The sequence below is a fragment of the Fundulus heteroclitus genome, unplaced genomic scaffold (genome assembly GCF_011125445.2).
Source record: "Fundulus heteroclitus isolate FHET01 unplaced genomic scaffold, MU-UCD_Fhet_4.1 scaffold_46, whole genome shotgun sequence".
Taxonomy (NCBI): Eukaryota; Metazoa; Chordata; class Actinopteri; order Cyprinodontiformes; family Fundulidae; genus Fundulus; species Fundulus heteroclitus.
This window is the reverse complement of record NW_023396879.1, coordinates 2,689,384-2,711,710: the sequence shown is the minus strand read 5'-3', so window position 1 is coordinate 2,711,710 and position 22,327 is coordinate 2,689,384. Positions and strand designations below refer to the sequence as shown.

General features: G+C 50.6%; 2 protein-coding genes and 1 long non-coding RNA gene across 6 annotated transcripts; all 3 read left to right on the top strand.

Annotated features, from left to right (window-relative positions):
- Positions 1-824: 824 nt before the first annotated feature.
- Positions 825-10,536, top strand: med16 (mediator complex subunit 16). Of its 3 annotated transcripts, none has more exons than XM_012872599.3 (16): positions 827-1,023; positions 1,972-2,153; positions 2,762-2,869; positions 2,953-3,122; positions 4,131-4,412; positions 4,502-4,651; positions 4,736-4,841; positions 5,403-5,558; positions 5,636-5,853; positions 6,752-6,958; positions 7,038-7,248; positions 7,319-7,452; positions 9,247-9,439; positions 9,527-9,737; positions 10,163-10,246; positions 10,318-10,536. In XM_012872599.3, exons 2-16 carry the CDS (start codon positions 2,015-2,017, stop codon positions 10,439-10,441), a joined length of 2,493 nt encoding a protein of 830 aa, XP_012728053.2. In that variant the 5' UTR covers positions 827-1,023; positions 1,972-2,014; the 3' UTR covers positions 10,442-10,536. The 3 variants fall into 3 exon arrangements, with proteins under 3 accessions (XP_035987698.1, XP_012728053.2, XP_012728036.2); XM_012872582.3 differs by having other exon boundaries at positions 7,319-7,461; XM_036131805.1 differs by having other exon boundaries at positions 825-1,023; positions 9,247-9,737.
- On the top strand, positions 9,794-10,106 carry LOC118560601. The gene is made up of 3 exons (XR_004929471.1): positions 9,794-9,866; positions 9,910-10,013; positions 10,057-10,106. It is a non-coding gene; the product is annotated as an uncharacterized LOC118560601 (long non-coding RNA).
- A 107-nt stretch (positions 10,537-10,643) lies between the features above and the next one.
- On the top strand, positions 10,644-21,682 carry plppr3b (phospholipid phosphatase related 3b). Of its 2 annotated transcripts, none has more exons than XM_036131808.1 (8): positions 10,644-11,063; positions 13,302-13,410; positions 13,937-14,122; positions 15,954-16,080; positions 16,190-16,385; positions 16,467-16,524; positions 16,652-16,825; positions 19,960-21,682. In XM_036131808.1, the coding sequence occupies exons 2-8, from the start codon at positions 13,306-13,308 to the stop codon at positions 21,325-21,327; spliced, it is 2,214 nt and encodes a 737-aa protein (XP_035987701.1). In that variant the 5' UTR covers positions 10,644-11,063; positions 13,302-13,305; the 3' UTR covers positions 21,328-21,682. The 2 variants fall into 2 exon arrangements, with proteins under 2 accessions (XP_035987701.1, XP_035987702.1); XM_036131809.1 differs by having other exon boundaries at positions 10,644-11,088.
- The last annotated feature ends 645 nt before the right edge of the window (positions 21,683-22,327 follow it).

Below are 22,327 nucleotides of genomic sequence, written 5' to 3'. Positions count from 1 at the left end.
ATCCAGTCAAAATGTTGACATGCAGTGATGACAGGATGAGGGTAAAAAAATACAATAAAAATACTGAACAGATGCAGTCCTGCCCTACTAACCTCCCCAAAGCCGCTGAGCCGTCCAGCGCAACGTGAAGAAGAAGAAGAACGAGTGAAACGCTGCACTGAAGAAGAAAACTGGGTCAGCGTGGCTTACCATCCATCCATCCATCCATCCATCCATCCATCCATCATTCATCCATTCTTCCATCAATCCATCCATCATCCATCCATCCATCCATCCATCCTTCCATCAATCCATCCATTATCCATCCATCAATCCATCCATCATCCATACATCCATCCATCCATCCATCCATCCATCATCCATACATCCATCCATCCATACATCCATCCATCCCTCTCTCCAGCCACTTGAGCCAGCTCCTCCGGGTGAATCCCAAGGCGTTCCCAGCAGAGAGACATAGTCCCTCGATTTAAACAAAAAATAAGCCGCACAGTGCTGACGTATCATTAGTGTGTACAGCTTGAATCAGCAGGATAGGGTTGCATGTTGACCGCCCCAAGATGGCGGCTGTAATTCCTGCGCAGCGACAGCTAATGCGGGGTGTTTTAAAAGTAGCGTTTTGGGGCCCATTTGGTTTGCTATACCCTAAAGAGTCTGCCCGCGCCGCCTTGTTGGGAAAAGGAACCCCAGTAAAACCGGATACCAGCAGGATCACCTGTAGAGAAATTAGGCTCCACATCTAGAAGGAATTAAAACTAGTTGAATCATGTTTATGTGAAGCTGTTGAATAAAATTATTTAATAAATCAGTTTTGCGTTCAGGCAGCTGCTTGGACACCTTCAGATGGGGCAAAGGGAATGAACCAGTCGGATCGATGCGGGTTGCTTTTAAAAATAACCATCTTCGCTTCAGAGATCCAGTGAATCAGAACCTTGCTCGGTTCTGCCCATAAATTTATATAAACCTTTGATTCTTCGGGTTTTACCTCTGAGACGGAATCAGAACCGTCGCTGAATGAGTCAGGTAAGCTAGTAGCAGCTAGCAGTAGCTAACAACAGCTAACAGCAGCTGAATAACTGAAGAAAACTGGAAATCCAGAGAACTTTAACTTTAACCTCCTCCAGCGACTGGATCTGGTACCGGGTCAGTACCGGTCCTGGATCTGGTACCGGGTCAGTACCGGTTCTGGATCTGGTACCGGGTCAGGACCGGTCCAGGTCGGCTGCAGGTTTAGGTCTATGAGGCTGTTTTAAAGAGCAAGAAGACAAATCTGATCAAACCCTGCCATCAAACTGATAGATCCGGCTTTAAATGGGGACGTATTAAAGGTGGCTTCTAAATGGATCAGAACCGATCCCGTTAAAGAGGGCTGTGTGTTCTTACACCTGAAACCCGTTAGAAATGTGATCATTTATTCATAGAAATTCAAATCAAATGGGTTTAAACCAGGGCATAATTTATTAAGCCGATAAAAGCCGTTTAAAGGCAGGAACCGATTTCTGAAGGAAACTATTTTGATTTAATCTAGAACAACATTATAAAGTGCTTGGATGCTACACCAGATGTTCTGTATGGATGGACTTTTGCTGTTGGTCTCATCAGAACCGCTGGGATGTTCTGACAGAGGAATGTGGGTCAATGTTGGTTTTGCAGGCCTCAGTAAAGCGGTTGCCTGAAACCGTGAAGTCCTTATGTGATCTGGACCAAATTCAGACCTCCATCAAGAAGCTGGATGACCCAGAACAGCCGGCAGAGGCTTCAGGGATGCAGCTGAAGGCCTGATTAAGGAGTGCTGGTGTTAGCAGGCAGTAACCCGAGCAGCCAGCAGCAGCTCTGAGCTCATCCTGAGGGTCACCTGGTGTGTTTGTAGGTCACACCAGAACTATAAAATCCTTTTCCCTGCAGCACGGTGATCAGAAACGATGAGGAGGTCTGTTCTCTAACCTTAAACTTCACTGTGTGTTTCCTCAGGTGAGGCGCCAACCTGCCCTGGTTCTTCTTCTGTGGTTAAATCATGGAGCTGGCGTACGTGTGTGAGTGGGAGAAACGCCCGAAGAGCACCCACTGCCCCTCCATCCCACTGGTCTGCTCCTGGTCCTGCAGGAACCTGGTGGCCTTCACCACAGACCTGAAGAATGAAGACGACGACAAAGGTGCAGAATAAGCTCAGAGATCCTCAGGTAGACTGTAACGGGGTAATGACCGGCGGCGGCCGCACGAATCCCCAGACAGACCAGAGATGACTGATCCTTCATCAGATCAGAAACTCGCTGTGACATAATTAACAAAGTTAAACTTAAGTTTGTCATTTTAACCAGAAAGAACCCAGGAGATCAAAAATGTTGAACCTCTGGGTTCTTTCTGTCCGCTAGAATCATGTGGAACCATGATGAGTGTGCAGGTGGGTGGATGGAGAACCTCAGTCCAGTTAGGATCTACACCCACAGAACCAAAGTTCCCCCACAGACCTCAGAACCCCACAGAGAGATGCCCACTCACTGTCACTTCTAGACCCCCCACTACCCTGGACCCTCAGCCAAGGGCCCCAAACACCCACAGGGATCCACTCAGATCCACACAGATCCACAGGGATCCACACAGATCCACTCAGATCCACTCAGATCCACCCAGATCCACTCAGATCCACACAGATCCACTCAGATCCACCCAGATCGGCTCAGACCCACACAGATCCACTGAGAACAACTCAGATCCACACAGATCCACTCAGATCCTCCAACCGTCCTCGTCTCTCTTCCAGACGTCAGTCACATGATCCACATCATTGACACCGAGCACCCCTGGGACGTGTTCTCCATCAACTCTGGCCACAGTGAGGTCATTTCCTGTCTGGAATGGGACCAATCAGGTGAGGCTTACACACGTCACCTGCTTCCTCTGAAGGTCCTTTGGTTCTGACCCCGTTCTGCCGGGTTCTGCCGGGTTCTGAAGGTTCTCGGCTGCTGTCGGCGGACGGCGACGGTCACATCAGGTGCTGGTCCATGTCTGACCACCTGGTCAACAGCTGGGAGAGCGTCCTGTCCAGCGCCGTGGACGGAGATCCCATCGTGGCGCTGAGCTGGCTGCACAACGGCGTCAAGCTGGCCCTGCATGTGGAGATGGTGAGGTCACTTCCTGTCACTGACCAATAGAAGGCCACAGATAGGCCTGTCAGATCCAATCAGATTTATTTAGACCAAGAACTGACATTTAATCTGGTAATCTGATTTATTAAACTAACCAGCATAACATGGAACAAGCCTGGGAGGATGAATGAGGGACATTAGCACAACAAGCTAGCAACTCCAACCAGGAAAGTTCTGGTCTGAGCATTTTGTTCTAATTACGCCTAAATTAGACCGTGAGCGTAACGGTGCTACGTGCTAAGCTAACAGTACCACACGGATTATAAAGTTGTAACCCGCCCAGACAACAGAGCTGTAAGCTAGCGCTAGCTGCTGTTAGCTTGACGGCCCAGTAGCAGGTTGTGTCTCGTTTCCTTAGCGCTGCACCGCGCTACGCTCTGCTGCGTTAATCCAGACTGAAACAGAGAAACTACATATGTACACGTGTTCAGTCTCTGTTGCTTATAAATTAATGTTTTAAGTCATTTTTTTAGTGGTGCAGGAGCAGCACATAGTTTTTACAGGCCTAGAGCGCCCTCTTGTGGCTAGAGACGGTAATGGTCACTCCTTGATTCATAATATGGTCAATATGAGTTACCATTTAAAATAAATATAAGTCCCACCTGACTATAAGTGGCAGGATCGGCCAAACTATGAAAAGAAGTGTGGCTTATAGACTAAAAATACGGCAGTGGCGCATAAGATGTTAATCAGATGGTTAATTAAAAAGCTCGTTAATGTGCGTCTGCTTGCTTCATGCTCTGCTTCCCTCTCGGCGCTCTGAGACGGGATGAAGGTTTCAGGGCGTCGGCCTCGTTTCCTCGGCGTAGCAGCAGTTAGATGATGGTGCTCAGCATCAGCAGCCTGTGTTAGAGCCGAGCTGACCGCTGCATTGTGGGAGTTTCATGGCGTCCTGCACTGGTTGGACAGGCTCTCCAGACGACGGCGTTGTGGTTTTTAGGAAGCTTTATGGTCCAGACGCCTCACCCTGTCTCCTCTCTCTAGTCCGGCTCCACCAACTTCGGGGAGAAGTTTTCGCGGGTGAAGTTCTCTCCGTCTCTGACTCTGTTTGGCGGGAAGCCGATGGAGGGCTGGATGGCGGTGACGGTGAGCGGCCTGGTCACCGTGTCGCTGCTGAAGCCGGGCGGCGCCCTGCTGACGGCCAGCGAGAGCCTGTGCCGGCTGAGGGGGCGCGTGGCGCTGGCCGACATCGCCTTCACCAGCGGAGGGAACATCGTGGTGGCCGCCACCGACGGAAGCAGCTCCTCGCCGGTCCAGTTCTACAAGGTGAGAGCGGGCCGGCGCCGGTCGCTATGCCGCCTGGTCACCTGGTCACCTGGTCACCTGGGCAGGTAAAGGCTGACGTGTGTCCTCAGGTGTCGGTGAACGTGGTGAGCGAGAAGTGCCGCATCGACACCGAGCTGCTGCCGTCGCTGTTCCTGCGATGCACCACCGACCCCATGAGGAGGGACAAATACCCCGCCGTCACCCACCTCAAGTTCCTGACCCGGGAGAACTCTGAACAGGTGAGCAGAACCGGCAGGGGGGGGGGGGGGGGGGGGGGGGCGTCCGCCGTCCAGCAGCCCCCTGACGGCTCACCTGTCTTTCAGGTGCTGCTGTGTGCGTCCAATCAGAGCGGCAGCATCATGGAGTCCTGGACGCTGCGCAAGGAGGGACTGCCGGTCAACAACATCTTCCAGCACCGATCGCCCGTCGGTAAGTGGTGACGAAGGCTCCCAGCGGCTCCTCTTCCTCCTCTTCCTCCTCAGGAACCGACCTTCAGCTTCATAGAGCGTCTAGTCTCAGCGTCACGGCCCAGGGGATTGTGGGACGCCGTCTACAGATTCTGGTTTATGCTGCAAGAGTCCAGAACAGGGCCAGACATACCGGCCCAGAACCCCCCCCCCTCCAGAACAATTTGACCCGCTTCCATCAGGAACATTAAATCATAATAAACCTAAAAACAGCTTTGGTTCCACAGCTATGAGGCTAGCGCCCCCTGCTGGGAGCCGATGGACCAGCGGCCCAGTTCATGCCTGCCAGATGTTTACGGGCCGCTGGGAGCCGGTTCTGATCTGATGAACCAGCAGCCCAGTTCATGTCGGTTCTGCTGGGCCACCGGTTCTGATCCGGTCGGTGTTTTCAGCCTCTCAGGGAGCGTGTGTGGTCCCTTCATGCGTTCTGGAACCTCCCGGTCCGGAACGTTTAAACCGGGTCAGACGTCCAGGTTCTGTTGTGCTGCAGAGCCCTGACCCTTGACCTCTGACCTGTGTGCAGTCGGCGAGAAGCAGCCGACCATCCTGAAGTGGAGGATCCTGACCACCACCGGAGACCTGGAGCGCGTGTCCGCCGTGGCGCTGCCCAAGCTGCCCATGTCCATCTCCAACACGGACCTGAAGGTGGCGTCAGACACCAAGTTCTGCCCCGGCCTCGGTGAGCAGAACCGGCGGCGCCGTCTGACCGAAGCGGTCTCCGGCTCCAGTCATGTGACCCGCCTGTCCCGCTTCCAGGTCTGGCTCTGGCCTTCCACGACGGCAGCATCCAGATCCTCCACCGCCTCTCCCTCCACACCATGGGCGTCTTCTACGGCGGCGCCTCCTCCGCCCAGCGGCCCGGAGACGAGGCCGCCATCAAGCGCCAGAGGACCCCGGGCCCCGGCCTCCACCTCAAGGCGCTGCAGTTCTCCTGGACCTCGCTGGCTCTGGCTGGAGTCGACAACCACGGCAAGGTGAGGCTTCCTGGTCAGGTGAGGGGAAATGAGCAGCGTCCCACTAGGGGAGACTGAGGTACACGCTCCACCCTGCCGTTCATCTGAGGGCCCGGACTCTATTATATTTACGGGTTCGCCTTTGTTATATAGGTAATAAAGTTTTTTTCATTTACCTTCAGCGTCTCTTACTTCCTTCTAATTGGTTTTCTTCCTAATTTGGTTTATGTGCACTCTTTAGCCTGCGTTAGCCCCGGTTAGCCTGCGTTAGCCCCGGTTAGCCTGCGTTAGACCCGGTTAGCCTGCGTTAGCCCCGGTTAGCCTGCGTTAGCCTGCGTTAGCCCCGGTTAGCCTGCGTTAGCCCCGGTTAGCCTGCGTTAACCCCGGTTAGCCTGCGTTAGAGGCGGTTAGACCCGGTTAGCCTGCGTTAGCCCTGGTTAGCCTGCGTTAGCCCCGGTTAGCCTGCGTTAGCCCCGGTTAGCCTGCGTTAGCCCCAGTTAGCCTGCGTTAGCCTGCGTTAGACCCGGTTAGCCTGCGTTAGCCCCGGTTAGCCTGCGTTAGCTTGCGTTAGCCCCGGTTAGCCTGCGTTAGCTTGCGTTAGCCCCGGTTAGTTAGCCCCGGTTAGCCTGCGTTAGCCTGCGTTAGAGCCGGTTAGCCTGCGTTAGCCCCGGTTAGCCTGCGTTAGCCTGCGTTAGCCCCGGTTAGCCTGCGTTAGCCTGCGTTAGCCCCGGTTAGTTAGCCCCGGTTAGCCTGCGTTAGCCTGCGTTAGCCCCGGTTAGCCTGCGTTAGCCCCGGTTAGCCTGCGTTAGCCCCGGTTAGCCTTCCTTAGAGGCGGTTTTAGTCGCGTTAGAGACGAGCAGAAATAACTCCCGTGAAGTGAAGCTGGCAGGAAGCTCTAACGCGTCTCCTCCACCCTCAGCTGCACATGCTGCGCGTGTCGCCCTCCATGGGCCAGGTGCTGGACATGAACACCACGCTGCGCCACCTGCTGTTCCTGCTGGAGTACTGCATGGTGACGGGCTACGACTGGTGGGACGTGCTGCTGCACGTTCAGCCCAGCATGGTGCACAACCTGGTGGAGAAGCTGCACGAGGAGTACATGAGGCAGAACCAGGCGCTGCAGCAGGTCAGAACCCTCCAGAACCTCCTCGGTGCCGCTCGGCCCGCCTCCTCTTCCCTCGGCACTCACCTGTCCTCCCTTCCAGGTCCTGGCCACGCGCATCGTGGCCGTCAAGGCCTCGCTGTGTAAGCTGTCCACGGCGACGGCGGCGCGAGCGTGCGACTATCACGCCAAGCTGCTGCTGATCGCCATCAGCTCCACGCTGAAGTCTCTGCTCAGGCCGCACGTCCTCAACACGCCCGACAAGAGCCCCGGTGACCGGCTGACGGAGATCTGCGCCAAGAACACAGACCCAGGTGAGAGCAGCACACCTGGAGCGCCGCCGTGCGCCGCCGGCCACGGCTGACCTGCCGTCTGTCTCCTCAGACATCGACAAGGTGATGATCAACCTGAAGACGGAGGAGTTTGTCCTGGACGGGCCGCCCCTGCAGTCCCTGCAGCAGCTCATCCAGTGGGTGGGAGACTTTGTGCTCTACCTGCTGGCTAACCTGCCCAACCAGGTGAGCCAGGTGGGTACACAGGTGACCACAGGTGTAGCAGAGTGGAGGACCGACCCTAACCCATCACACCCACCGCCTGCCGCCGTTCTGCATTCACAGCAGGGGGGGGGGGGCAGTTATGATGGAGGGAGTAACGCTGCAGGTATCCTGACCTGTGAAGCTGGTCCAGTAGGTCCGGTTTGCTCTCAGCCGGTATAAATCTGGATCGCTCCGCCTCCTCCAACATGGCGGAGACGGCGGCGTGCGGGTCAGCCGGGCGGTCTGACGGGGCGAGCCGAAGGCCCGGGGGGGGGAGGTCCAGTGATCCTGCAGGTCGGTGCCGGGCTGAGGCGTTGGTACCGCCGGCAGACTGATGTTGGTTTTATTAAAGATGAATAAAGTTTTCTTTCATGGTCATAAATCTGCTCAGAGGCAGCAGTGCTGCTCCCACATATTCACTAGATTAATTCAATTCAATTCAATTTTATTTATATAGAATTAGAATTAGAATAATATCCTGTTTTAAAGCCTTTTCTGTTAATGTCTCTGAACCTAAAGACTAGATTTAATTTCATCAAACAGGTTTTAATACTGAATTGTGACTCAGTGAAGGTAAGATATACTTTATTAATCTCACAGTGGAGAAATTCATTTAATGCTTTTTCAAAAGGTTCAGGTGAGTCTGATTGGAACCCAGATTCTGATTTATTGGTTCTAAACCCGGCGGAGCAGCACAGGAGGAACCGCAGGGCGCTTTGGTACCGGACCTTCAGAAACCTTGTAAGCTAATTAGCTGCTGCTAGCCTGCCCCTAGCCGCCGTTAGCCGCCGTTAGGGCTGCTAGCCTGGCGTTAGCCGCCGTTAGCCGCCATTAGGGCTGCTAGCCTGGCGTTAGCCACCGTTAGGGCTGCTAGCCTGGCGTTAGCCGCCATTAGGGCTGCTAGCCTGGCGTTAGCTGCCGTTAGGGCTGCTAGCCTGCCGTTAGCCGCCGTTAGGGCTGCTAGCCTGGCGTTAGCCGCCGTTAGGGCTGCTAGCCTGCCGTTAGCCGCCGTTAGGGCTGCTAGCCTGGCGTTAGCCGCCATTAGGGCTGCTAGCCTGCCGTTAGCCGACGTTAGGGCTGCTAGCCTGCCGTTAGCCGCCGTTAGCCGCCATTAGGGCTGCTAGCCTGGCGTTAGCTGCCGTTAGGGCTGCTAGCCTGCCGTTAGCCGCCGTTAGGGCTGCTAGCCTGCCGTTAGCAGCCGTTAGCCGCCGTTAGGGCTGCTAGCCTGCCGTTAGCCTCCGTTAGCCGCCATTAGGGCTGCAGGTACGTGGAAAGCAACACAGTTCTGCCTTAACCGGGCTTAGAGTAGAAAAGCGTGGTGAGCCTTCAGCTGCTCAGATTTGGTAGATTTACCGCCGTGTCTCTGCAGCAAAGTCTGACCTGCAGCAGTTCTGGTCCTCTGGGTCTGACAGAGAAACGAGACGAAGGCGGAGATGGAGAGGATTGTTTCTAGGGAATGGTACCAACACCCTGGGTTAGGGGTCACCCACGCCCAGTGACGGGGTTCCTCATGTAACGCTGTGAAGTGGTGGGGGGGTTTATGGTTGGGGGGGTTTATGGTTAAGGGGAGGTTTATGGTTAAGGGGGGGGGTTGTGGTTAGGGGGGTTGTGGTGGGGGGGGTTCATGGTTAAGGGGGGTTGTGGTGGGGGGGGGTTCATGGTTAAGGGGGGTTGTGGTGGGGGGGTTTATGGCGTCACCTGGAGCAGAGACGGCGTGGCGGCGCTCCACGCTGCCCGTCTCCACTAACGTAAATCATGGCGGTGTCTGCTGTGCAGGGCGCGGTGGTCCGGCCCGGCTTCGGCTTCATGAGGGACGGCGCGTCTCTGGCGCTGCTGAGGGAGATGCTGGTGATGATCCGGATCTGGGGTCTGCTGAAGCCCGGCTGCCTGCCCACCTTCACGGCCATGTCGGACAACCAGGACAGCATGCAGCTGCTCTTCAGGCTGCTCACCAAGCTGTGGCTCTGCTGTAAGGCCCGCTGTAGTGCAGCATGTTGCCCCGCCCCTTTAAGCTGCTCCCTCACCTGTACCCCCCCCCCTGTTACCTGTCCTGCAGCCCGGGACGACGCCCCCCCCCAGGAACCGGACGAGAGCCTGATAGACGAGTGCTGCCTGCTGCCCAGCCAGCTGCTGGTGCCCCCCATGGACTGGCTGCCCGTCAACGACGGCGTCATCACCAAGCTGCAGGGCAAGCTGCCGCTGCGCCTGCAGTTTGGGAAAGCCTCGTCTCTGCAGGGCGCCGCCGTCCCCCTGGACGTGTTCACCAGGTAAGCCTCACCTGGCCGCCGTTCCCCTGGACGTGTTCACCAGGTAAGCCTCACCTGGCCGCCGTCCCCCTGGACGTGTTCACCAGGTAAGCCTCACCTGGCCGCCGTCCCCCTGGACGTGTTCACCAGGTAAGCCTCACCTGGCCGCCGTCCCCCTGGACGTGTTCACCAGGTAAGCCTCACCTGGCCGGCCGGGGGGCCGTCCCCCTGGACGTGTTCACCAGGTAAGCCTCACCTGGCCGGCCGGGGGGCCGTCCCCCTGGACGTGTTCACCAGGTAAGCCTCACCTGGCCGCCGTCCCGCTGGACGTGTTCACCAGGTAAGCCTCACCTGGCCGATCGGGGGGGCGTCCCCCTGGACGTGTTCACCAGGTAAGCCTCACCTGGCCGGTGGGGGGGGATGAACTGAGCCGTGTCTGTGTGCAGGAGTCCGGGGGCTCAGAGGATGGACAACCTGCGCTGCATCCACATGGGCGTCAGCCCCACCGAGGAGAGCAAGGCGTGCACCAGGTGAGTCCCGGCCCGCGGCTCGGTTCTGTGCAGAACCGGGTCGGCTGTAACGTGTGACTCCGCCCCCCCAGGTGTGGCTGCGTGACCATGCTGCGCTCGCCCAACAAGACCAACGCCATGAAGCAGTGGGAGCAGCGCTGGATCAAGAACTGTCTGTGCGGAGGCCTGTGGCGCCGGATCCCTCCGGCCTTCTGAGCCCAAGGTTCTGGTTCTGAACCCAACAGAACCGAGCCGCTCCTGCCGGGCTGCAGCGCCCTGTCTGCTGTAAATAAAACATTTTTCTAATAAAACCTCAGAAGTTGTGTGGTCTCTGTCAGGTCCGACCCAGTTTCAGACCCGAGTCGGTTCTGGTCCAGAATGTTGCTCATATTTTCTGTCTAAGCAAACATGAAGTCCAGAAGCAGGTGGAGGTGTGACGGCACCGCTCAGGTCCGTTTAGAACCTCAGGTGGAACCACGCCACGAGTTTGGACCGGCAGGAGGCCGCAGCGCCAACAGAACCTGCACAGAACCTGCAGAGGTCACAGCGTGGACCCGCTGATCCATCAGAACCTGCTGGTTCTGCAGTGTCTTCCCGTCCGGCACCGACAGGGGGCGCCCTGCCAGCTCCCGCCATGCAGCAGCAGCATCCCCCACACACAGAAAGCGTTGACGGATCTTAGATCTGCGGACCAGAACCGGATGGGTCGGAACCGTAACTACCACCACCCGAACTGACTGGATCGGAACCGAAGCCGAACGATCTGCAAGAACGAGTGAGCCTGCCGCGGTTCTGCTGCTGCAGCAGGAAATCAGACTCAGCGGCTCCACGAACCGAGGTGAGACCGAACCGTTCTGCTGCAGGTAAGAACCGGAACATTCCGGGTCTGACCCGGTCCGCAGGGTGGACCCACCTGTCGGTCCGTCTGTCTGCGGGGTTCTGGTTTCTGATTGGTCGCAGGTTAATTGGCGGTTAAAGGTGTTGGTCGGTCTGAGGATGAGGAGGGTGTGATGAAGACTCGGCTTCGTGGTTCTGCCCACACAGCTTTTGTTCCGGTCCAGTGTTGGACCCGGTCCAGAACCTGCGGAACCACCGCCTTCACAGAATTAAAACGGAACCAGAAAGACTGGAGCAAGCAGCCGGTTTGAGCTGATCTGGTCCCGCTGCTGGAGGTCCAGTTGGGCTTCTTCAGAACCAAAGCTGCATTTACCTGGACTTGGTCAAACTTCTTAGGGATCCTTCTGCAGAACCAGAACCAGAACCAGCGTATCTGCCAGGTCTGAGAACACAGACGGGGAACGCGTTTAATTCTAGAATAAATCTGCAGCGCAGCAAAGCTGAAGAGGAAGGAAGCAGCAGTGAGGCGATGAAGAAGCAGGAGGAACTTTGATGTTCCATGGACATGTTCTGTCCATCATGGACATGTTCTGTCCATGATGGACCTGTTCTGTCCATAATGGAGATGTTCTGTCCATGATGGAGATGTTCTGTCCATGATGGACCTGTTCTGTCCATGATGGACCTGGGAGACGTCCAGGAGTCCAAACAGGAGACATGTCCACAGAGAACAGAGGACAGCTGGACCTGCTTAACGCTTTATACAGCACTGACAGAAAAGCATCACACAAACCTGATTTTACTCATTAAAGTATTTCTAGAGAGTCTCTGTCTGGTTCTGGGTCCAGTCTGGGCCCGGTGCCGGTTCTGGTCAGAGTCATGACTGTCAGACTGCTTGGTCTTTCTGCTGGTTTTAAAGCGCAGACCCGGAGTCCCACAGGGCTGACGTATCGGTCCTTCACCATTAATCCCTGCAGGGAACCATCAGAACCAGAACCAGAACCCATCTAAAAGCTGAAGGTTTATGGGCCCAGACGTTTATTAGCTTGCTGATGACTCAAACCCACGGCTTTAGGAGATTCAGGAGCTTCCCTCAGCTGATCCCACAGCAGGTCTCCATACACCTCCTGTGTTTGTAGTTGGTGGATTATTTGGCTGCATGTGATTGGTCACAGGTGGAATGACAGTTAACACCTAAATGTTGGTTGGACGGGAGGTGATGATGTCGCTGTAAGATGTGATTATAAAGAAAATTCTGTTAATAGAGACACAGATGAGCTTAAGATCTGTTTCTGCTCTAACCAGAGAACACCAACCTCACTGCCCCGATGGTTCTAGATTAGGTTCTTAGCTGTGAGCAGCCCTGGTACTGATCGCTGTGGGACACTTTAACTGAATCTGTAAAAGGATTTTATCACTAGCACATGGAGCTACGTGTAATAACTCAGCAGAGAGAGAGAAATAGACCCTGATGTCCTCCAGCAGCCTAAGCCTATAGCAGCATAACTATAGAGGTAGCTCAGGGTAACATGAGCCACTCTGACTAGAAGCTTTGTCACAAAGGAAAGTTTTAAGATTAGTCTTAAAAGTAGACGGGGTGTCTGCCTCACGGACCAAAACTGGGAGTTGGTTCCACAGGAGAGGAGCCTGATAGCTAAAGGATCTGCCTCCCAATCAGACCAGAGTCTCCTAAAACTGATTCTCATTAGGGCTGAACAATTAATAATGTAATTTAATCTCAACTTTAATGTAATTTCCAAGTCGCAGAGGTCTGCCATGTTAATTAAAGGATCAGACGCGTCCTTTAGACGTCAGTAAGATGTTTAAAGTGGGTTTGCTCCACATGGAAGAGAGCTGCAGCAGTGAAATAATCTAGTTTAATTATTTGTGGTAGAGTTTATATAATTATACTTTTTACCAGACACTTTCAGGAATCTCATCTTGGCAGGTCAGACTGTTTAATGCATTGAATTTTCTGTTGGTTCCACTTTATGTTCAGCAAGGATTGGTGTCCAACTCAATTAAAAGTTATTCTATTGAATATGAATATTCTGATTAATGAAAACAGTTAAATTATTCTTTTAAATAGTCCTTGTTGCTTGTGGTTATTGCAGAGAAAAGTCAAAACTAAATCACAATTATGGTTGAAATATATCGCAATTTTGATTTTGGGCAAAACCATACAGCCCTGATTCTCATCCTAAAGCTGAAACCATCTAACTGCAAGTGTGTATCCCAGGTTGATGAGGATGATGATGACGATGATGAGCTCCTCGTCCACAGAAAAGATGAAGAAGAAACCTCCGAAGGACAGTCTGACTCTTCTTCCATGTTTCTACTTTGTTGAGGTCAGTAATTTTTCATTTTAATTCATCCATCCATCCATTTTCTGACCCGCTTAATCCCTCATGGGGTCGTGGGGGGTGCTGGTGTCTATCTCCAGCGTTCACTGGGCGAGAGGCGGGGTTCACCTGGACAGGTAGCCAGTCTGTCACAGGACAACACAGAGAGACAAACAGGACAAACAACCATTCACACCTAAGGACAATTTAGAGGAGCCAATTAACCTAACAAACATTTTAATTCAGTTACATTTTATTTATATAGCACCAATTCACAACACACATCATCTCAAGGCTCTTTCCAAAGTCAAATAACAACAAACAGCTCCCTGTGGTTCTCCGTGCTGCAGCCCCGTGTCCTCACACACAGGTTCCACCAGGATAACCAGGTTAACCTGCAGACGTCGGTTCCTATGTTCCTCGCTTTTGGCTCCCCTCTTTCTTTCTCCTATGGACCCCCCATGTTGTCCCTGCGCTGCGGCGCTGCTTCCAGAACCAGGAGTGTGCTGACGGTGTTGTTGTGTGTGTGCAGCTGCCCATCGTGGCTTCTTCTATGGTGTCGCTGTACTTCCTGGAGCTGACGGACGTGGTGCAGCCGGCTCAGGTGGGTTTCCGGTGCCATGACAGAGACCTCAGCATGCCGTACGTGGATGGAGGAGATGAGCTGATCCCGCTGCTGATGCTGCTGAGCCTTGCCTTCGCCGGCCCGGCTGCTTCGGTACTGATCCATTATGTCACGTTAACACCTGCAGCTTTTTGGTCCTTTATCTGCATGCAGCCAAACGCACCTTCATGCGTACCTCTGAGGCGACTAGATGCTTCTGTCTCATTCACATCAAATATCTCAACATCCTGGCCGGGTCTAGTGTCAGCCTCTTCTTCTTATCGGGTCAGTCCAGGGTCCAAACCATAGACATTCTGTACGTAGACGCCTCATTACGTGCTGGAACCTTTAATGCGCGCCGCCATATTGGATGGGTCTCTGCTGCTCCAGGCTGGCGTAGGAGCCAACGGGAGTAAACGCAGAGGGAGCAACTTCACCGTATTTTCTGCAGCCTGACGACTGAAAGTAGATCATGAGGTGCAGCCTCATCATTCTGGGCTGACTTTGGTTCTGAAGATGAGTTTTACTTGGTGAGAACGACGGAGAAACCCAACAGATGAACCTTCATTTTATGTTTATTAATCTGTTATCGTCGTATTTCACAAAAGGCTGAATCAGGTTGCCAAATTAAGGACCCTGAAGTTACAGAGTACAGACACACGTAAGAAGCTGAGCAAAGCAGTTATTCTTCATGGATCTTAAGCTCCAGCCCAGCTGCTAACAGGGTGTAAAACACTGGAATGGCCTGGAAAATTTAAAGAACACTTTTCCAGGCCTTTATAAAACCGTGTGTGTGCGTTTGTATGCACAGCACGCAGAAATATGAAGAAATTATTGTTGGTGTGTAGCGAAGGATCAGGGTTGTATTACAGCTGGACGATAATTCAATAACAATATATATCAATGATAGAAAAAAAGGTCAATAAAAAGTTTAATAGAATAACAGTTTATATGTTTTAAATTTGTTGATAGTTATCCATATCCATCAATATGATTTCCATTTGATAAATATGCCTTTTTTTCTATATCGTCCAGCCCCAGACTGTACATGTGAGACGGATTGAAATAAATTTAAATGAACAAACCAACTTGTTTCTTTATTAGAATATAAAATTTATTAATTAGTACTTGTAGTGATTTGTAATACCACGTCTGTTTGTTTAAGAGCATAAAACAAAGTATTTCAGTATGAAATCAGGTATTTATACATTAATATGCCATATGTCTGTAAAAGAGCATACATTTTTCAAATATGTAGTTTAAACAACGTATTTCAGCATTAAAACATGTTTTTCTTTATGTGTAACAGCGTCCTGCATCATAGCCACATTTCTGCTTTTTGTAACAAACCAAACTGTGTGAAAATCGGCAAAAAATTCAGGGAGTTGTGATTTATTTTAGTTGGGCAAACAGCTTCCTCAGTACAGATCAACGCACTGGGGAGGTGAGAGACCCATCCAAGATGGCGGCCGCGTTGAAACGTCAGCTCCAGTAGGCAGCGGAGGTCCCTGGGGCGTCTACCTACACGTCTATGGTGGCTCTGAGGAGATGTTCAGAGGCCACGCCCACTTTGTGGCTCCAGTTTAGCAGGAATAAAAGTTTCCCTTTCCGTCCTTTTCCTTCTTCATTCTCGTTTTTTCTCAGCTTTTTATAGTTTATATTTATTTATCTGTATTTCTCTTTTTCTTTTCTTGCGCTAACAGTTATTTTACTTTATTTTCTTACTTTTGACGGAGTAAATTTAACGGTTTTCCACCTTGTGGACCGGAGCGATGGCGAACAGTGGAGAACCGGCCCCACAGTGACCGGGTCGCTCTTCCTTGGTGGATCCACGTTCCCATGAAGACGTTCTCCAGGACTGACGCAGAGTTCCCCGGGTTTCTTGCCTGAGCGGAACCAGGCCTGATCGCGGATCAGCTAAGGGTGCGTTTGTTTTGTGTGTCAGATCATGCTGGTGGAGGCGGTGATCTACTGCCTGCAGCCACAGCTGAAGATCCACAGAGTTGAAGGAAGCATCAACGCTGGAGGCTGCAGCTTCAACTCCTTCCTGAGGAGGACCGTCCGCTTTGTAGGTACGAGTCTGTCCGCTGACCTGCCACACCTGTCACACCTGTCACCTGTCCGTGTGAGACGCCTGAAACACCTGTCTCCTTTTCCCTCTCTCCCCGCGGCTCTCTGCAGGCGTGCACGTGTTTGGGCTCTGTGCCACGGCGCTGCTCACTGACATCATCCAGCTGTCGACAGGTTACCACGCCCCGTTCTTTCTCACCGTATGTAAACCTAACTACACTCTGGCAGGCGTGTCATGTGACCAAAATGCTTACATCACCAAAGATATCTGCTCAGGACACGACCAGCACGCCATCGTGGCGGCCAGGTGCAGCGCCCTCTTCCTGTTAGTGGCGTGTTCTTCAGGTAACGCTTGATTGTTGATGACAGGTTGGTGTCTCTCCGACAGGAGGACGTTTCCTTCCCAGCATGCAACTCTGTCGGCCTTCGCTGCTGTTTACGTCTCGGTAAGTGGTTATTTTCCTGAAGCCAGCGGTGAGCTGGGTGTGTTCTTGTCTGGAAGTCATGAAGGTTTGCTAAGATTACCTGTTCTCCCAGGTGTCTGAAGGCTGTTGTTGCTTCTGTTCCTCTCAGATGTACTTTAACGCCACCATATCCAACTCCACCAAGCTGCTCAAGCCCGTCCTGGTGTTTGCCTTTGCCATCGCGGCGGCGCTGACGGGCCTGACTCAGGTCACGCAGCATCGCAGCCATCCCATCGACGTCTACGTGGGTTTCCTGATTGGAGCCTTCATTGCTGCGTACCTGGTGAGACCTTCACACAAACCCGTCTGACATCGCTCCTTTATCCACACACCAGAGCAGCGCCCAGGTGGGCTTATCGTCTGACACCAGCTTCCTGTACAGTGACAGCTCAGAGTCAGAGGAAGATTTCTATGTGATGCAGTTGTCATGGCAACTGCATCAGTTTAACTTCTCAGGAGACTTTCGTGGAGTGGCTAACCTTGTGGAGGCGTCAGGTCCGTGTTTTAGCTGCTGTGATGGAACTGAAACCTGAAGATGTGAAACAGGCTGAATTTGAGTCTGTTTTGTTTCGTTCTTCATCTGTTAGTAAGAACAACGAGTCAGATCTACAACGAGTCATATCTACAACGAGTCATATCTACAACGAGTCAGATCTAAAATGAGTCAGGTCTAAAACGAGTCATATCTAAAACGAGTCATATCTAAAATGAGTCAAATCTAAAACGAGTCAAATCTAAAACGAGTCATATCTACAATGGGTCAGATCTAAAACGAGTCAAATCTAAAACGAGTCAAATCTACAACGGGTCAGATCTAAATCGAGTCAGGTCTAAAATTTGTCAAAACTAAAACGAGTCAAATCTAAAATGAGTCAAATCTAAAACGAGTCAAATCTAAAATGAGTCAGATCTAAAACGAGTCAAATCTAAAACGAGTCAGGTCTAAAATTTGTCAAAATTAAAACGAGTCAGATCTAAAACGAGTCAAATCTAAAACGAGTCAAATCTAAAACGAGTCAAATCTAAAACGAGTCAGGTCTAAAATTTGTCAAAATTAAAACGAGTCAGATCTAAAATGAGTCAAATCTAAAACGAGTCAAATCTAAAATGAGTCAGATCTAAAATGAACCAAATCTAAAATGAGTCAGATCTAAAACGAGTCAAATCTACAACGAGTCAAATCTAAAACGAGTCAAATCTAAAATGAGTCAGATCTAAAATGAGCCAAATCTAAAATGAGTCAGATCTAAAATGAGTCAGGTCTAAAACGAGTCATATCTAAAACGAGTCATATCTAAAATGAGTCAAATCTAAAACGAGTCAAATCTAAAACGAGTCATATCTACAATGGGTCAGATCTAAAACGAGTCAAATCTAAAACGAGTTAAATCTACAACGGGTCAGATCTAAATCGAGTCAGGTCTAAAATTTGTCAAAACTAAAACGAGTCAAATCTAAAATGAGTCAAATCTAAAACGAGTCAAATCTAAAACGAGCCAAATCTAAAACGAGTCAAATCTAAAATGAGTCAGATCTAAAATGAGCCAAATCTAAAATGAGTCAGATCTAAAACGAGTCAGGTCTAAAATTTGTCAAAACTAAAACGAGTCAAATCTAAAACAATCTAAAACGAGTCAAATCTAAAACGAGTCAAATCTAAAACGAGTCAAATTTAAAACCAGTCAGATCTAAAACGAGTCAAATCTAAAACGAGTCAAATCTAAAACGAGTCAAATCTAAAACGAGCCAAATCTAAAACGAATCAAATCTAAAACGAGTCAAATCTAAAACGAGTCATATCTAAAACGAGCCAATTCTAAAACGAGTCAAATCTAAAACGAGTCAAATCTAAAACGAGTCAAATCTAAAACGAGTCATATCTAAAACGAGTCAGATCTAAAACGAGTCAAATCTAAAACGAGTCATATCTAAAACGAGTCATATCTAAAACGAGCCAAATCTAAAATGAGCCAAATTGGGTCAGATCTAAAACGAGTCAGGTCTAAAATTTGTCAAAACTAAAACAAGTCAGGTCTAAAATTTGTCAAAACTAAAACGAGTCAAATCTAAAACGATCTAAAACGAGTCAAATCTAAAACGAGTCAAATTTAAAACCAGTCAGATCTAAAACCAGTCAGATCTAAAACTAGTCAAATTTAAAACCAGTCAAATTTAAAACGAGTCAGATCTAAAACGAGTCAAATTTAAAACGAGTCAGATCTAAAACGAGTCAGATCTACAACGAGCCATATCTACAACGAGTCATATCTACAACGAGTCAGATCTAAAATGAGTCAGGTCTAAAACGAGTCATATGTAAAACGAGTCATATCTAAAATGAGTCAAATCTAAAACGAGTCAAATCTAAAACGAGCCAAATCTAAAACGAGCCAAATTGGGTCAAAACTAAAACAAGTCAGGTCTAAAATTTGTCAAAACTAAAACGAGTCAAATCTAAAACGATCTAAAACGAGTCAAATCTAAAACGAGTCAAATTTAAAACCAGTCAGATCTAAAACCAGTCAGATCTAAAACTAGTCAAATTTAAAACCAGTCAAATTTAAAACGAGTCAGATCTAAAACGAGTCAAATTTAAAACGAGTCAGATCTAAAACGAGTCAAATTTAAAATGAGTCAGATCTAAAATGAGTCACATCTAAAACGAGTCAGATCTAAAACCAGTCTGATCTAAAATGAGTCAAATCTAAAATGAGTCAGATCTAAAACGAGTCAAATTTAAAACGAGTCAGATCTAAAATGAGTCAAATTTAAAACCAGTCAGATCTAAAATGAGTCAAATTTAAAACCAGTCAGATCTAAAATGAGTCAAATTTAAAACCAGTCAGATCTAAAACGAGTCAGATCTAAAATGAGTCAAATTTAAAACGAGTCAGATCTAAAATGAGTCAAATTTAAAACGAGTCAGATCTAAAATGAGTCAAATTTAAAACCAGTCAGATCTAAAATGAGTCAAATTTAAAACCAGTCAAATCTAAAATGAGTCAGATCTAAAACGAGTCAAATTTAAAACGAGTCAGATCTAAAACGAGTCAAATTTAAAACGAGTCAGATCTAAAACGAGTCAAATTTAAAATGAGTCAGATGTAAAATGAGTCAGATCTAAAATGAGTCAGATCTAAAACGAGTCAAATCTAAAATGAGTCAGATCTAAAACGAGTCAAATTTAAAACGAGTCAGATCTAAAATGAGCCAAATCTAAAACGAGTCAAATTTAAAACCAGTCAGATCTAAAATGAGTCAAATTTAAAACCAGTCAGATCTAAAACGAGTCAAATCTAAAATGAGTCAGATCTAAAATGAGTCAGATCTAATCACATTCCACCTGAACCATTTCTCCACCTGGCCATCTGACACACAGATCCTCTCTGATGGTCTGATTTTGTTCTTGTCCTCCAGGCGCTTCATGCGGTTGCCAACTTCAAGTCTTCTGATGACTTTGCTCAGGCTGCTACCCCTCCCCCTCCGGTGGAAGACCCTTTGCGAGCGCTGACAGAGCGTGGACACGAGTCTGTGTACAACAAGGGTCCTGCCTCTGCCTCTGAGAGCAATGATGAGATAGCGGCGGCTCCGGTTCCCATAGAGCGACTGGAAGGCCTCAGGCCTCTGCAGAGGGAGAAGGGCTCCATGGGGAGCCTGAAAAGGGCCAGCGTTGATGTGGAGCTGCTGGCCCCTCGCAGCCCGATGGGCAAAGAGACCATGCTGACTTTCAGTAACACCCTGCCAAGAACAAGCATGAATGTCAATGGTCCTCTTGCTACCAACGAGGTGGTGGGGGATCCAGTGCCTTCCTTGCAGCCAGTGCAGCGCCGTCTGAAGGCTGTGCAGGTACCAGTGGACCCCATGAGGTCCCAGCAGCTGGTTTCAGAGTGGAAGCAGAAGTCCATGGAGATGCGAGGCCTAGGGGCTCGAGAAGATGCGGACTGTGAACCCAGTGAGGATGGTTCTGAAGTCAGCTCTGTCGGTACTGACGATGCTGGTTCTCAGGCCCCAATCTACCAGCCCTCTGTGCACACGGCGAGGGCTGGCACCGGTCGCAACCCCACCCCTCCTCCAGGTGGCGCCAAAGCCGTGGCCACTCCCAGACCACCACAGATCCCTGAAGCCGGACCGCCCCCGGTGTCCCCAAAAAGCGCCTTGACCAGGGCCAAGTGGCTGGCTATCCGGGAGAAGACGAGTGGGGAGGGGTCGGCTCGAGGCGCTGCCAATCAGCCACGCCTCATGCAGGTCATTGCCATGTCAAAGCAGCAGGGTCTCCTTCCCTCCTCCTCCTCTGGAGAGAAGTCCTCAGAGACCACCTCCACCGGCTCTGGCGCCTCCTCCAACACAGACTCCCCACACTGTCGTCGTCCCTCTGAGCGCCAGCGGGACGGACCGGGCATCATTACTGTGGACGCCCACGCCCCCTACTACCCTGTTGTAAAAACTCCGCCACCCCCACAGGCCCCGCCCCTGGCTGGGAACGGAAACCCGTGGGAGTGGGCGGCGGCGTCCAGCGGAGACGACCCACGGTACTCCTACGACCTCAACAAGCTGAACAGAGGAGATGCATCTGCGCGTGCTAGCAGCTTCTGTCCACGGCGCTCCGCCTCACCAGCTGCCGCCATTGACCCCGCCTCCCAGGGGGAGCTGTCGGCTGACGCTCAGCGCAGGGAAATGGCCATGAGGCGCAAAACAGCTCTAGTTCTGTTGGATCGAGAGATCCGTAACCAGACTGAACAGGAGAACTATTATAAGAGTTTGCAGGGACGGAGGTACAAGGATTAACCGTTCCGCTCCAAGACAAATGCCTTATCCTGATCACTATCACCTCATAACACCCCAACAGTTACCTGCTCTGACGTCTGAATGGTACGACACCTGTACAGTACGACATCTGGACAGTACGACACCTGTACAGTACGACACCTGGACAGTACGACACCTGGACAGTACGACACCTGTACAGTACGACACCTGGACAGTACGACACCTGTACAGTACGACACCTGGACAGTACGACACCTGGACAGTACGACACCTGTACAGTACGACATCTGGACGATACGAAAGCTGGACAGTACGACACCTGTACAGTACGACATCTGGACAGTACGACATCTGGACAGTACAACACCTGGACAGTACGACACCTGTACAGTACGACACCTGGACAGTACGACACCTGTACAGTACGACACCTGGACAGTACGACACCTGGACAGTACGAGACCTGTACAGTACGACACCTGGACAGTACGACACCTGTACAGTACGACACCTGGACAGTACGACACCTGGACAGTACGACATCTGGACAGTACGACACATGTACAGTACGAAAGCTGGACAGTACGACACCTGTACGGTACGACACCTGTACAGTACAACACCTGGACACCTGGACTGTGCACCATGTGGACGAGACGACACCTTGTAGCAACGCATAATGTGACAATACTCAATAATTTCAGCCATCTTAGAAGCAACGAAACTTACCTGAAGAACTTTGTGCTAATGTAGCAAAGCTTTTAGCCAATAACGTTAAACATTGTCTACAAATAACTAAAGATATTAGCAGTCTTCTAATTCAGGATATCGTCCAACAAATAATTCTTAGATTGACTTTTTAAGCCTAATTAGGGAGGTAAATGTTGTGTTTCAGGCATCTTTGACTTGGTGCATGAATATGACGACTATGTCATCCACTTTAACCGTGTTTGAGGAAAAACTGCTAATTCTAATGTATTATTACACTAGAATTAGCAGTTATTACCATTCAGACGTT